We start from the raw sequence: 14577 nt of genomic DNA on the forward strand, positions 1-14577 counted from the left end.
TGTATAGTATATTTAATTGGTTTTATTCAACTGCCCCTGTGGATTTAAATTAGTAGTGACATTTAATCTTAGTTGGTTATACCCTGTTACTTTAAGTTGTTAGGTAAAGATGTGTTAACTCTAATTTAAGTATATGGGACGTATATTATTTATTATTGGTATTTGACTTAGATCCATGCCACAGGTGGTTATTATTATAATAGGTTTATTCCTGGAGGTTCCCAAGGCACGCCCTTGAGTGTGTACAGGGGCCCGCCCGGGGGAGGCACTGTCAATTGTAAATTCCTTTAGGAGTAAAGGGACTGCAGCAGAGGGGTAAATAGAGGATCCCCACCTCTCCAACATCACCACTGGGATACTCAGGATTTCTTTTACAACGTCAGGTGCCCGAGCACACAGGTGAGTGTTGCCAGCTCCCGAGTAACCCAGGGAGGAAGAGGGGAGGGTGTTACATAGTCAACTAAGCATTTGCTTCAGATCAACTAATATTAATTACTTCACTTTGGGGAGGAGCATTTTCTTTAAAAAAGAATGAAAGAAAAGAATACCCGCTGATAGCCATAAGATATAAATGTGTATTGTCCAGCTGCCAACAAATAGTTAAATCCAGCCTAAAAAGCTGCAGGTGGGAGGGACGTATGTACTGAAAATATTTTCTCCTCTTTCCAGCTCTCCCCAAATCTGAATTCCTTTAATCATCATCTGCTTTTCCTTGACCCCTGTCCAATGTGTAACACAGTATTACATAGGTCTGTGCCAATGGCACCAGTACCGCAAAGGTCTGACTCTGCAAGACCCTGTCATCGACGATATTTTATGCACCCATTCCAGCCAAGTTGCTATTACAGGCAAGATTGTGTCACGTGTTGTGCTTATGAAGGCGCGCTAAGGCCATTATTTAACTGTTGCAAGATGATGATAGACACCAAAACTTCCTATTTGTGTCAGGTTTTTGGCAAGGGTGAGGAGGGGAAAAAATTTATGGAGGGGAAAAATATTTAAATTTCCTTGGCAACAGCTGGACCTCATTCATTCATTAGCTTCCTATATCTTTCTGATTTAGAAACCAGCCAAAATCCTGACCATTGTTACTTAATGATTTCCTGTTTTGTTTAAAATGCTTTTCTATAGATAAACAGTTTACTAAGGAAAAAATGAACTCAGTCATTCATGAATCTCACTAAATTCAGTTTTGGATTAACGGTGAATTAATTTTTTTCCCTTCAGATCTGTAATTAAGAGATTTTAAATGTATGTCGCTAAATTGTTTCAGCCCAAGATTTTACAGTTGTTCAAGGAAGGTAGATTTCATGCACCAATCCTGAAGAATGCCTGTGTTTCACATATAATTTATATATGTGAAACACAGGGCTTTGTGTCCTCCTTAATTTAAAAAATCTATTCTAATTGGAAACCTATATGGTTTACTTCCATGTCCATTCAGTCTTTGGCTTCTCTTGGAAGCCTGATAATGGAGATGATCTCTTACAATCGGGACAGAGACTCTCAAATTTATTTCACGTGGCTGCTAAACAGCCAGCAGACAGTAACTGCTCTCAGCTGGCACTGATGCTGGACTTGAACCCACAACTTCGAGATAAGATGATCAGTCTTGCTCTTTGCATCCCCACTGCCTCCCATTTTCTTTTTTCTCTTCATATTTTCCTGGGTTTTTCCTGTTGCTGTGAGATGTTTCAAGAGCGCTTAAACCTGAATCAAAAGTGAAGGGGCGTTTGGTGATTTGCAAGCATTAGACCAGGGATCAGCAACCTTCCTCACACGGCACGCCAGGATAAGCCCTCTGGTGGGCAGGGCTTCCATGTCCGCAGGTTCAGCTGATCCCGGCTCCCACTGGCCACGGTTCGCCACTCCAGGCCAATGGGGGTGGCAGGAAGCAGCACGGGCCGAGGGATGTGCTGGCCGCAGCTTCTCACAGCCCCCATTGGCCTGGAACGGCAAACCGTGGCCAGTGGGAGCCACAATCAGCTGAACCTGTGGACATGGCAGGTAAACAAACCAGCCCGGCCCGCCAGGGGCTTGCCTTGGCTGGTCATGTGCTGAAGGTTGCCGATCCCTGCATTAGATGTAATGGAGCCACGGACAACAGAGAGTAGCAGCCATGAGACATTAAAAAGGATAGAAAACTTTATTGTTCAGCTCTTCCCCACCTACCCACCATGAAAGAATCATGCAAGTGAATTCCTCCCGTCCGCTGAGCTCACAGTTCAGAGTACATGGGAGGGAACAAATAAAAACCTTAACAAGAAGGATCTGTATCTCTATGCTTCTTGGACTCTGGATTGTGAGGGGGAGGTTTTCTAACCATAAGCAAGGCTACTTTACCTGGGTTAGCCCTAAAAAAAATCTAGAACTTGCTTATTATAGAAACTTCTATTATCTTTTGAAACTTAAGATTGTAGCTCATTTGTGTGTCTGGTTACCTGCTTTAACCTTGTAAATAAATGTCGTCTTTCCTTTTCCTAGTAATAAATTAAAATAAGTGGTGTCTTTGGTATGACATCGAAGGTGTAATTTACCTGGGGTGAGTGACTGATACTTTAGGGACTGGGAGTGACCTGAATATTGCTGTGATCTTTGATGTACGGGACCTGTCACAAAGGAATGTTTATCTGGATGGCAAGACTGAGGAGTACCCCAGGGGACTGTCTGTGACTCCATGTCAAGGCTGTTATAGTACCTGAGCAGTTTACTCTTGATGATTGGTTGGTGCAATCTAAGGATCGAACTTGCAGCCAGTTTGGGGGTTTTGCCCTGTGAATGGTACCCAGGCTCTTCAGCCACCGCAGGACAGCTTCACACTTCTGTTGAGCAGTCAAGCAGGTAAGTCGATGGTGACAGGAAACCAGCAGGGGAGAGATACTAAGAGGATGGAGGAAGTTACAGACTGAGATTAACACTTCAGAAAAAGTCACTTTCTAAAATGTAGAACTGTAGGAAGCATAACCAAAAGCAAAAAGAACTAGCAACATATACAATTTTTAAGTTTTTTTTTAAATTTTTTAAGATTTTAAAATTATGGACTCAACCTAAAGAATATATATAGTGAGGAAGTGAAAATCACGTGTACATATATTATGAATTATAAATGGTTTAGAACATGTGATGACATTGCTGTAAGTAGAGAACAGAAAAAGAGTTCAAAGATTAACATACGCCAAAGAATCCTGCATGACCCCTAGAAATACCTACTGTACAACACACTAGAAACATCAATAATGTGGAAAGATGGAGTGATATTTTTTAAAAGAACTAAAGGGTAAGGAAGACAAAGGTGAGATATTAAATATCAAGCCCAGGGATGAAGTCAGCCCTGTGAGTCCACTAGATATTGGCATCTTATTTTGTTTGCACTGGTTCCCAGCACAACCAGAGCAAAAGCAGAGCATGAAGGAGGTTTTCACAAGATACACACTTCAACATTCTAATGACTTAGTAAGTGCTTTAAGAGGGGAACAACCGTGGTCCTAGGAGAGTGTTTGTTGACAGAAGAGAGAGACACACATTGCTAAAATCTGAACAAATTCTATGCCTAAGTGATCAGAGTCGGATGGCAACAGATATCAAAGCAGACATGCTGGATTTCCTAAGGGAGAGGAAAGAAATATTGGAAAAAGTTGGGATGCCTGTATAATAGATAATCTGGGTATTATATTGTGTGAAAATGCACCAAACTCAACATCCTAACAGTCTGAAGAAAGAATCAAAAAGAGATGGGGTTCAGGAAGAAGAGGGATATAATCTTGGTAGACACCATTTATTGAAAATTCTCTTTGCTGCTTTCTTCGGTCCATTTGCAAATGTGATATTTGAGGTGAAATCCTGGCCTCAGTGAAGGTAATGGGAGTTTTGCTATTGACTTGAATGGAGCCAGGATTTTACAGGTGATGCTGGAATGGTGATGTCTATCAGGAGTTCCAGTGGCTGGCCTGGTGAAATGATGCTGGAAACACTGATGCAGTAGGATGACCATTTCTTGGCTCTTTGTAGTATTCTGTCTGGCATGGTACATTCTGGATGCCATCTTTCCCTCATTCCACGTTGTATCACTTCCGCTCTTTGCTTTGGTTCTCCTGCTCTGAATTCTCTTACAATATATACGTACTGTTTTATGGTGGGATGAATATGGCATGTTTTTTTGATTTTTATTGTAACTGTTACAAATCACGTTTGCCTCTTGCATACAATAGAAGCATTTAAGTAAAAGAACAATTGGTGGGAACTGCAGCAGAGCATACAGGACAATGTATATAGGTGAGAACACAACCATGCCTTCAACAAAATACGGCTGTATTGGTGTACAGTAGTGTCAGGCTCACACACGAACACATTTCTTATTCCATATTCATTCAGCAATACGTTCCAGAGGGTCAGCTTGCTCAGATGAACTCACTGAAAGTGGCAGAAACTGTTGTGATGGCATTTACTGCTATGTAAAATTTTTTTGCCCTGTGTTCAACAAAGCCACTGTCCCTACATATGTTTATCAGCTAGCTCATCCTCAGAGGAGGGATTTCAAATCTGGAACTTGCATCCCCTTTGATCTGCTGGAGCCTGAGTTTGTTGACTTTCTGAGTATTTTGTTCGGGAACATCTCTTTCCCTAGACACTTTCTGAGGGAGTCGGTGGAAGGGCAGAGCTCTTGTTGTGTTGAGTTGTGGAGAGCTGGAATTGGTTTGGTTAGAACTTGGCCCTTTTTTAATATATCTTCATGGAGCTTGAGTTTCAGACAGGCACATTTTAGAAATTGAAATAAAAACAAAGTGAAGAAACCTGACTCAAAATTCCCAATCATAGTAATAACTATTTGTTCTTGAGCTGAGGGTTTTGGGTGATACCTTAGCCCTTTTGGAGCAAAATCAGGGATCAGCATGTCTGGCTAGAAATAGAAGAAAAATTACTCCTGTATATTTGCAGAACCATTAACTGTGTTCACCATTACATGTCACAGATAATAGTATTCAACTTAGAATGAACTTTCTGAATTTTGTTTTAATGGAAAAAGACAATAAGCTGTAAATTAATGCTAACATAAATAATTGGGTGTTTAGCTCTTTGTGCTACACAAAGAGAATTGCAGCCTAAGGAAGCTTACTGATATCCAAGGCATGAAAACCATGTGGCTGTCTCCCGTCTAATTAGCTACATTCCAAGTTACTGGAGCTAACCATTTTCCCTACTGAGAAATTAATCATACTTAGCTATTTAGCATTTGTCATGCCTAAAATCCTAGAAATTGGCATCAGTATGGATGCTATCCCTGTTGCTCTGTTTGACTATGCTTTGACTCCTATAGGATTTGATCTTTCTGAGCCTCATTTCTGCCTTTGTTTTGCTCAATTCAGAGATGTTTCCTGCTTCACCTTGCCCTGAGTGACAGTGCTAACCCAGTAAAGTGTAACCCCTCCTGCAAGCGTATGGTACTGCTAGTCTGGGGCTAATTTTATTGCAGTCATTTTTTTCCCTGTCCTCTACAGGATGCTATATCCCAATTCACTTTCACATCCTTCCCAGGCAGAGTTCCCACCACTGAGCAGGGGTTTCTCCACTCTTTCCCTTCCCACCCCAAAAGTCTCCTGAGCCTGCATTTTCCACCACCAACCTGCAGAGGATGCTGCCACACTTCTTCCCTGCAGGTAACCAGCTGCAACACCTAGTATCATACTCACAGCTGCAGCACTCCTCTTCTCCTAGTCCTAGCTCTGAATGCCTCCAGCGGAGTAGGGAGTGGACTCAAGAGAGGCAGCTGCCTAGCCAGAATTCTGTCATGGGAGCAGGAGGAGAGGGGGGCAGAGGAGACTGGCTCAGTGGAAGGGGACAAAAGTGGGGAGGAGTATGGGTACTGGGAGAGCACAGTCCTGTGCAGGGGAGAGTTGGATGGACATACCTATGGAAGGATAATGTGGAGCAACTAATAATACAGAGGACTTACAGTAGTTTATAGGTAAATAAGCACTTTTCCTGGGTGAATAAGTATCACTATTATTATTTGTTTGTCTTACGGTAGTGCCTAGGGAGTTCTAATACCGGAGCAGGATCCCATTGTGCTAGGAGCTGTGAAAACACAAAACAAAAAGACCTCCCTGCCCAGACAGCTTCCAGTCCAAGTAAGACTTTACAATGTGAGTTGTAGTCGCCCCAGTTTTCAAATGAGGAACCAAGCATGACAAGGTTAAAGACCTTACTTGCAAATGGCAAATGCAATGCTACAGCCAGGCCTGGGACAGAGGGGAGTATGTAGGGGGAAAATTACATGGTTAAACAGGAGCAAGTGAGTGCTTCAGAATAAATCACATCTTATCAGAGCTGTGGAATAACTTCCCTTTCCTTCCTCCTGTCTTTCTTTTAGATTTTATTACCTTGGTCTCTTTCATTCCTTCAGGCTTTGCCTTATTGTTTTCTTGTCCAAGCGAAACCCACTTTACTTTTGTATTTGCGAGAAGTGCTGATACTCCTCTCCCATTTGGGGGGCAGGAGCGGGGGAATTGTTGAGCTTGGAACACTGAGAATCGCCGAATCACTGTGGTGCGTGACTTGGCAGGGATCAGACACCTTCTATCTTATGTTGCCGTTGTAAAGTAGGGGGAAATGAATGTTCATGGAATAAATGTAATCTTACCCCATTTTAGGCAAAAGGGAAAAGAGCACTCATGAGGATACACTTCATCTGCTAATTGGAGAACTTTTTAAAGAGTTGCCGTTCAGTCTGGTAACTTGAAAATGAGCATGTGTGGGTTAATGTGGGAGAGTGTGAAGGTTTGAGGCGGTTTTGTGACTTAAAACCACAGCAGTAGGGAGCGGTAGAGAGACACAGCAGCCCATTGGGAATTCTTGGGTGTGTTGTCTAGAACCAGAGGAGGAATGTGGCATCTGCACCACTCTTTGGTGCCATGTGTTCTCTCCCACTCAGGGCCAGCTCCATTGGCACTGCCCCTCCCTTGTGTGGGGAAGCCAATGTCACAGGTGGGACTAGCCTGGAATAGTCTATTACAGGGCTCGGCTCACTTGAGCCCTAAGGGAACAAGCTGTCTGTCTGTTGGGTCGGGAAGGAATTTTCCTCCAGGGCGGATTGGCAGGTGCCCTGGAGGTTTTTCGCCTTCCCCTGCAGCGTGGGGCACGGGTCGCTTGCTGGTGGTGTCTCTGCAGCTTGAGGTCTTCAAACCATTTTTGAGGATTTCAATAACTCGGTCCTGGGATAGGGGTTGTATAAAATTGGATGGGTGGGGTTCTGTGGCCTGCCTTGTGCAGGAGGTCAGACTAGATGATCAGATTGGTCCCTTCTGACCTATGAGTCTATGAGTCTGTGAGTTTCCAATAACCTCATCAAAGTGAAGCTTAATACAATATTATATTGCTGTTTTCACACTGTAGCTGCAATAAAAACATCTGTGGAACTAGAGTAGAGCTCGCAGAGAGCCTGACTTGTCCATGCTGGGGTAGTCCATTTACCCTCACTTGGTTTTGGATCTGCAGTGTGTCTGCTTCTCCTTTTAAAAAAAATCCATCAAACTGAAAATGTTTTCTCTCTTCTCAATCACACTTGTCAGATCTGCTTCCAGTGGTGTCTGTTTCTTCAGAAGCGGGCCTTTTGTTCTTACGTTGACTCTGGTGATATTTGTGTAAGCAAAGCCATTGGTTGAAGACAACATATATGGATAGAGGAAAAACAGACTCTCCTCAATAATTGACCAAACTGACAGACTCTGACTGGTTGATGTAAAGTGTGTCTGTGACTACTATACATCTCACATTCAAGCAGAGACCTAAATAAACATCACTTTGTTCAGAATAGTCCTTTATGTTCTATGCTTTCCTCCTGCAGTATCTTTTCATAATTAGCATTAAGATTTTGTCACAGATGTTTTTAGTAAAAGTAACGGACAGGATGCGGGCAGTAAACAAAAATTCACGGAAGCCCGCAACCTGTCTGTGACTTTTACTAAAAAATAATGGGGGGAAGAATTGATGAGGGGACAACTGAAGCCAGAGAGAGGGAATAAGAGCCTAACCCAGGGCTGAAGCAGAAAATGTCACAGAGGTCTCTGAAAGGTATGGACTTCCTGACCTCCGTGACATAATCTTACTCTTACATATATTCAACATTTTTTTCTTGTTGATATTCCAAACATTAACAGTAGGAGACTACATTCCCTCTGAGTCCAAGTAGCTAATAATGTTGTATGCTATCTGATCAAAGGTTTTATTCTCATGAGGCATGCCTTTCAAAAAAAAAATCATTTCTATCACAGTTAAATGTTTGGTACCGTACATCTGTTGTACATTATTGGTCACTGTTTGTAAATCAGTTATGTCATATTTACCCAAGCCATTCCAAATTTGGAACATACAATACCACAGATCGTAGAACATACATGAGGACAGACAGGGTCAGACCAAAGGTCCATGTAGCCCAGTAACCTGTCTTCTGCCAGTGGCCAATGATAAGTGCCCCAAAGGGAATGAACAGAACAGGTAATCATCAACTGATCCATCCCCTGTCACCCATTCCCAGCTTCTGGTAATAGCCATTGATTGATCTATCCTCCATGAACTTATCTAGTTCTTTTCTGAACCCTGTTATAGTCTTGGCCTTCACAACATCCTCTGGCTGGGAGTTCCACAGGTTGACTGTGTGTTGTGTGAAAAAATACTTCCTTTTGTTTGTTGCCTATTAATTTCATTTGGTGACCCCTAATTCTTGTGTTATGAGGCGTAGCTAACACTTCCTTATTTACTTTCTCCACAGCAGTCATGATTTTATAGACCTCTATCATATCCCCCACTTAATAATCTCTTTTCCAAGCTGAAAAGTCCCAGTCTTATTAATCTGTCCTCATATGGCAGCCATTCAATACTAATAATTTTTGTTGCCCTTTTTTGATCCTTTTCCAATTCCAATAGATCTTTTCTGAGATGAGGCGACTACATCTGCACACAGTATTCAAGATGTGAGTGTACTATGGATTTAGATAGAGGCAATATGATATTATCTGTCTTATTATCTATCCCTTTCTTAATGATTCCCAACATTCTGTTTGCTTTTTTGATTGCTGTTGCACATTGAGTGGATGTTTTCAGAGAACCATCCACAATGACTCCAAGATCTCATTCTTGAGTGGTAACAGCTAATTTAGACCTCATCATTTTATATGTATAGTTGGTATTATGTTTTCCAATATGCATTACTTTACACTTATCAACCTTGAATTTCATCAGCCATTTTGTTGCACAGTCACCTAGTCTTGAGAGATCCTTTTGTAGCTCTTCGCAGTCTGCCTGAGACTTAACTGTCTTTAGTAATTTTGTATCATCTGCACCTCACTTCACTGTATACCCATTTTTCAAGATCATTTATGAATATGTTGAATAGGACTGGGCCCAGTACAGACCCCTGGGGACACCACTATTTACCATGCTGAAAACTGACCATTTAGTCCTACACTTTGTTTCCTGTCTTTTAAGAAGACAGATGGATGATTTTTGTTTGTTGTGATAGCCCCCTAAATGTGGTAGGTATTTTCAAAACATGGAGCGACACAGTCTCTGCCACAAAGATATCTCATTTGAATCCTAGACAAGATGCATCATGTAAGAGCTACAACAGTTGGAGAAATAAGGTCTCATGGCTCCTTTGTTGCTATGTACACCTGTAGCCTGATATAACTCGACCTGATATAACATGAATTCAGATATAACATGGTAAAGCAGTGCTCCAGGGGGGCTGTGCACTGCAGTGGATCAAAGCAAATTCGATGTAACGCAGTTTCACCTATAACACAGTAAGATTTTTTGGCTCCCAAGGACAGCGTTATATCAGAGTAGAGGTGTTTATCCACAATATTTGCAAAGAACCCATTCCCTGGGGGAAAAAAACACACTAAAATCCTCTTGGTGGACCCCTGCTCTTTGAGTATCCATTCTGACCTTCTTCCTTATACAGTCCTTGCTCCATGTGTCAGACAAGGACAAGTCATTCCAACAGTGCTCCATGCCTTCCTCAGTAATCTATCCTTCCATATCACCCCGGACATCAGTGATTCCTAGGGCTATGAATCATAGAATCATAGAATATCAGGGTTGGAAGGAACCTCAGGAGGTCATCTAGTCCAACCCCCTTCTCAAAGCAGGACCAATCCCCAACTAAATCTTCCCAGCCCAGGGCTTTGTCGAGCCTGACCTTAAAAACCTCTAAGGAGGGAGATTCCACCACCTCCCTAGGTAATCCCATTCCAGTGCTTCACCACTGTCCTAGTGAAAAAGTTTTTTCTACTATCCAACCTAGACCTCCCCCATTGAAGGCTGTATGAAGGTTGCCTTTGCCTCAGTCTTTCAGTGAATGGGAGGTGCCTGATGAGGAATGATGTCTGAAAGTTCCTTTAAATTGTGGTGTTGCTTTGGATTGGTCTGGGGATAGTGCAGTCAGCGCATGGCTTTTTTTTGCTCAACCATTTTGAAAAAAAGATAATTGAAACTTCACCCAGAGGCACCCAGCACACAAGCATGTCTATAAATGTAGGTGACAAGAGAACAGTGCAACCCTGAGTCTTCTCATGAGTGTTCTGGGGCCTTCAGTCTGTTGGAGCAAGGTCTGTGGCTGTACAGTGGCCTGTGTGAAATGAGTTTGATGGCTTATCTGTTGCCCTAGGTGGGAATAACTAACACCTTCTTGGCAGACACAGCACAGAGGCTGTGGGATGAAGAGGCTATGCATAACCTGTTTTCCCCCTTGAATTGAACCCTCCAGTCACAATGGGGGCACACTAACAGATACCATAGTGATGGCTGCAGTATAAGAACCTAAACAGAATAGAATTTACAGGGCAATATACGGAAGCTTGTATTGTCGTTGTCTGTGCTAAATATGTCTATCCGTAGGGACTTTATTTTTCCATTGATGTCAATCCAGCGAATCTCAGGAGCATTGAAATCCTCCCATTTTCTCTCTCTCAAATATTTTCATGTCAGAGCTTCCTCTTCTTTGTATCTATTGCAAGCATCCTGAAGTGCTCAGTAAGAGAATACCATACCTAAACTCACTGTCCCTATTAAGATAATAGCTACTTGAGTTCATCCCTGCACTTAAATACAGAATTTTGTGCTGAGCTTTACCCACACTCTGTTCTGCAAGTGTTGAGGGTAGGGGGTGGGGGTAGAGAGAGAAAGTGTTTTAATCAATGCAAGATTCTTTGGCAATCATGCTACTGAAGCCTTAGGAGCTTCTGAAGAGAGCTCTAAGAAAGGAAATAAAGCCCTTGAAAGGACTATCTTTCAGTGCACGCAGGGCATGTTTAGTACTTTCCATTACATAATGGGCCTGAAATGGATTAGCAGGACCCAAACAAATTCTTCTCCTTGAGAATTACTCCCTGCATCTCTTCTCTCTTTCTTCTGCTTCATTCACAGCTCTAACAGAAAAGTTGTCTTTGTTGTTAGCTTGAGAAGTAAATTGCAGCATTGTCTCCCGGGAGCAAGATTTAATCGAAGATCTCTAGCTGAAGTGGAAAAATGCTTCTCATTATCACCTTTAAATGGCAATATATTTGTCAAGGAGGGAATATTTAAAGGGGAGGGTTGGCTCTTTTTCTGGTTCGAAGTGCTACCAGAAAACATTATTTTTGGATTTTAAGAGATAAACCTCTCATCATGTCACTGAAGAAATTGCTGGGAGTATATTTATTGTAGAAAAATAAAATTAAACATTGCTGCTGGCAAGAGTCCCTCTCCACTCTGAACTCTGGGGTACAGATGTGGGGACCCACATGAAAGACCCTCTAAGCTTATTTTTGCTAACTTAGGTTAAAAACTTCCCCAAGGCACAAATCCTTTCCTTGTCCTTGGACGGTATTGCTGCCACCACCACCATGTGATTTAGACAACGATTCAGGAAAAGGACCTCTTGGAGTTCTTATTTCCCCAAAATATCATGCCAAACCCTTTCATCCCCTTTCCTGGGGAGGCTTGAGTATAATATACCAACCAATTGCCTTTAATAAAAGTACAGACCAGACCCTAAAAAGAACACTAAAATCAATCAAATTCTTAAAAGAAGAACTTTATAATAAAGAACAAGTCAAAGAAGCAGCTCTGTAAAATGAGGATGGAAGGTAATTGTAGAGAGTGATAAAAAGATTTAAAACACAGAGGATTCCCCTCTAGGCTCAACTTCAAAGTTACAGAAACAGGAATAAACCTCCCTCTTAGCATAGGAAAAATTCACAAGCTAAAACAAAAGATCATCTAACGCATTTCCTTGCCTTTACTTACAATTTCTGTAATTTTAGATGTATCATTTCAAGGTATATTTTCAAGAAATGGTTTACCTCCTTGGTGTCTCTCTATCCAGAGGGAACCAACAAAGAGAGCACAAACAAAACCTCCCTCCACCCCTAGATTTGAAAGTATCTTCTTTTCCCATTGGTCCTTATAGTCAGATGCCAACTAGATTAATTGAACTAATTAATCCCTTACAGGTAAAATGATTCTGTACCTCTGTCTGTACCTCTGGCCAGGAGGGATTTTATGTTACTGCACATAAAGGTTGTTACCCTTCCCTTTATATTTATGACAGCTGCTTTTGGTCAGATCATTTACACAGTCTGTTATGTGATCAGAACATTGATATTTGATTTTTCTTTCTCACTAGGTGCTTTTATAATCTGCTGGACCCCAGGATTAGTCTTGTTACTCCTTGATGTTTGCTGTCCTCAGTGTAATGTCCTGGCCTATGAAAAATTCTTCCTGCTACTTGCTGAATTCAACTCTGCCATGAACCCCATCATCTACTCCTACCGGGACAAAGAAATGAGTGCTACCTTCAAACAGATCCTCTGCTGTCAGCGCAGTGAGAATGCCAACGGCCCCACCGAAGGCTCTGACCGCTCTGCTTCATCATTCAATCACACCATCTTGGCTGGAGTACACAGTAATGATCATTCTGTGGTTTAAAAAGAAATTGAAAGATCAAAAAGAACCGCAGAGAATTTTTATTGATGGATGAACAATAACAGGCTAGAAAACCACATCGAGAGGGCTAGGCACAAGGAAAGTAACAAACTCACAAGACATTCTTAAATACTAATGGACATAGTATTCTCTTTTTCCAGAAAACCCACCTATGCACAACACCAGCCATGTATGCAGAACTGGCCGTGCTATAGCCCTCGTCCTTTCTTCTGCTTTCTGAAACTAGAAAGCAGATTCCTTGCAATGGAATTCATAAGTAGCACTAGGAAAGTCTTATTTAGACTACACTAACTAGACTCTGTCAGAATATGCTTTGTCTTGGTGCCAGTTGAAATCAACTCTGATTAATTAAGCGTATACCTGCTTCACTGCATTTACATGTAGACACTTAGTCTTGTTTTTAAAAAAAGAATGCATTTCATTTAATAAATACTTAATATTTATCACCATCCGCATGCTTGTGATGGACATTAACTGTGCAGGGAGAAAAAACATGCTGTAGTCTTTGTATTCTTAGCTACACTGCCATTACTACAACAAAACAAAAATATTTTTCTAATACTGGCCACAGGAAAATGATGGAAATTCCGACTCTTCCTACCTTCTTTACTGGTGTTAGAGCACACTTGTTCTGTGTGATGGCGGATTGTTTTATTTCAGAAAAAGATGCTAATTGTAACGTCCGCAGGAAAGTAGAAAAGCATAGACTGTATTACAGTGTTTGTTTAGATTATGAAATAAACAGTACTCTAGTCACAAGGTACAGTAGTTAACTTTCTTCTTTGAAGTGTGGTATTGAAATATGTAACATACACAAGGGGTCCCAAGTTTGTTCATGGTCAGCTCCTTAGAGTAGGATATGTCTTTAATGTTCTAAAAGAGCTACAGTCGTGCGGCTAAGCTGAAGCACAAGAGTGTTTTGTAAGATGTATTTATGGTGTTGGAGTGTTTTTCTCATTCATTGTGGAATGCAAAGGGATTTTTTCAATGCATAATATAGTGTACTTCGTAAATGCTTTTTCTAAAAAAAGAAATCTTTTTTTTGCACTGAGTGAGGGACATTTTTGAGGGTATCTAAAAAATTATTTACCCTTTATCTCATAAACGGTAGTTACTTGGAGCTACGGTACAATTTTATTTTTTAATGAGACCAAATATATAATCGGTCAAACAATTGAAACCTCCATTATGATAAGCTAGCCAAATATCTGGACATCTCGTACATGGCTGCTTTTAAGAAGAGATACCACCTGTCCAAATATAAACTCCTATGAATTATTAAATACTAATGAAAATCCATAGTCTGCCATCAAATACATTTTAATGAAGAAGAGATCTTTGTATTAAAGAACTTGGGACCTTTGTATGTCAAATTACTTGTTTGTGTGAGTGCGCCCATATGTGCATAACAATGTAATGGACCATAACTAAAGTTCCTGACAGGCTGTTTTCCATGTTGTTAGATGCTTAAATAATAACTTGCTTGAGGTTTATCAGTCAGTGTAATGCTCTGGAATGTTACGTAACAGGTATTGGGATACTGTCATGAGGCTATTGTGCAGAGGTCGATAGAGTATGGAGATTTAAGAAGGATGC

General features: G+C 41.3%; 1 protein-coding gene across 5 annotated transcripts in view; it reads left to right on the forward strand.

The window, feature by feature from the left end:
• LPAR1 (lysophosphatidic acid receptor 1) overlaps positions 1-13742 on the forward strand; it is a 109320-nt gene extending 95578 nt beyond the window's left edge. For all 5 annotated transcript variants that reach the window (XM_050943180.1, XM_050943179.1, XM_050943181.1 and 2 more), the window contains exon 4: positions 12662-13742. In XM_050943180.1, coding sequence (XP_050799137.1) covers positions 12662-12963 — 302 coding nt within the window. In that variant the 3' untranslated portion in view covers positions 12964-13742. The remainder of the gene's footprint in view (positions 1-12661) is intronic.
• Positions 13743-14577: the final 835 nt, after the last annotated feature.

This window comes from Gopherus flavomarginatus, chromosome 3 (assembly GCF_025201925.1).
Source record: "Gopherus flavomarginatus isolate rGopFla2 chromosome 3, rGopFla2.mat.asm, whole genome shotgun sequence".
NCBI classification, from domain to species: Eukaryota; Metazoa; Chordata; order Testudines; family Testudinidae; genus Gopherus; species Gopherus flavomarginatus.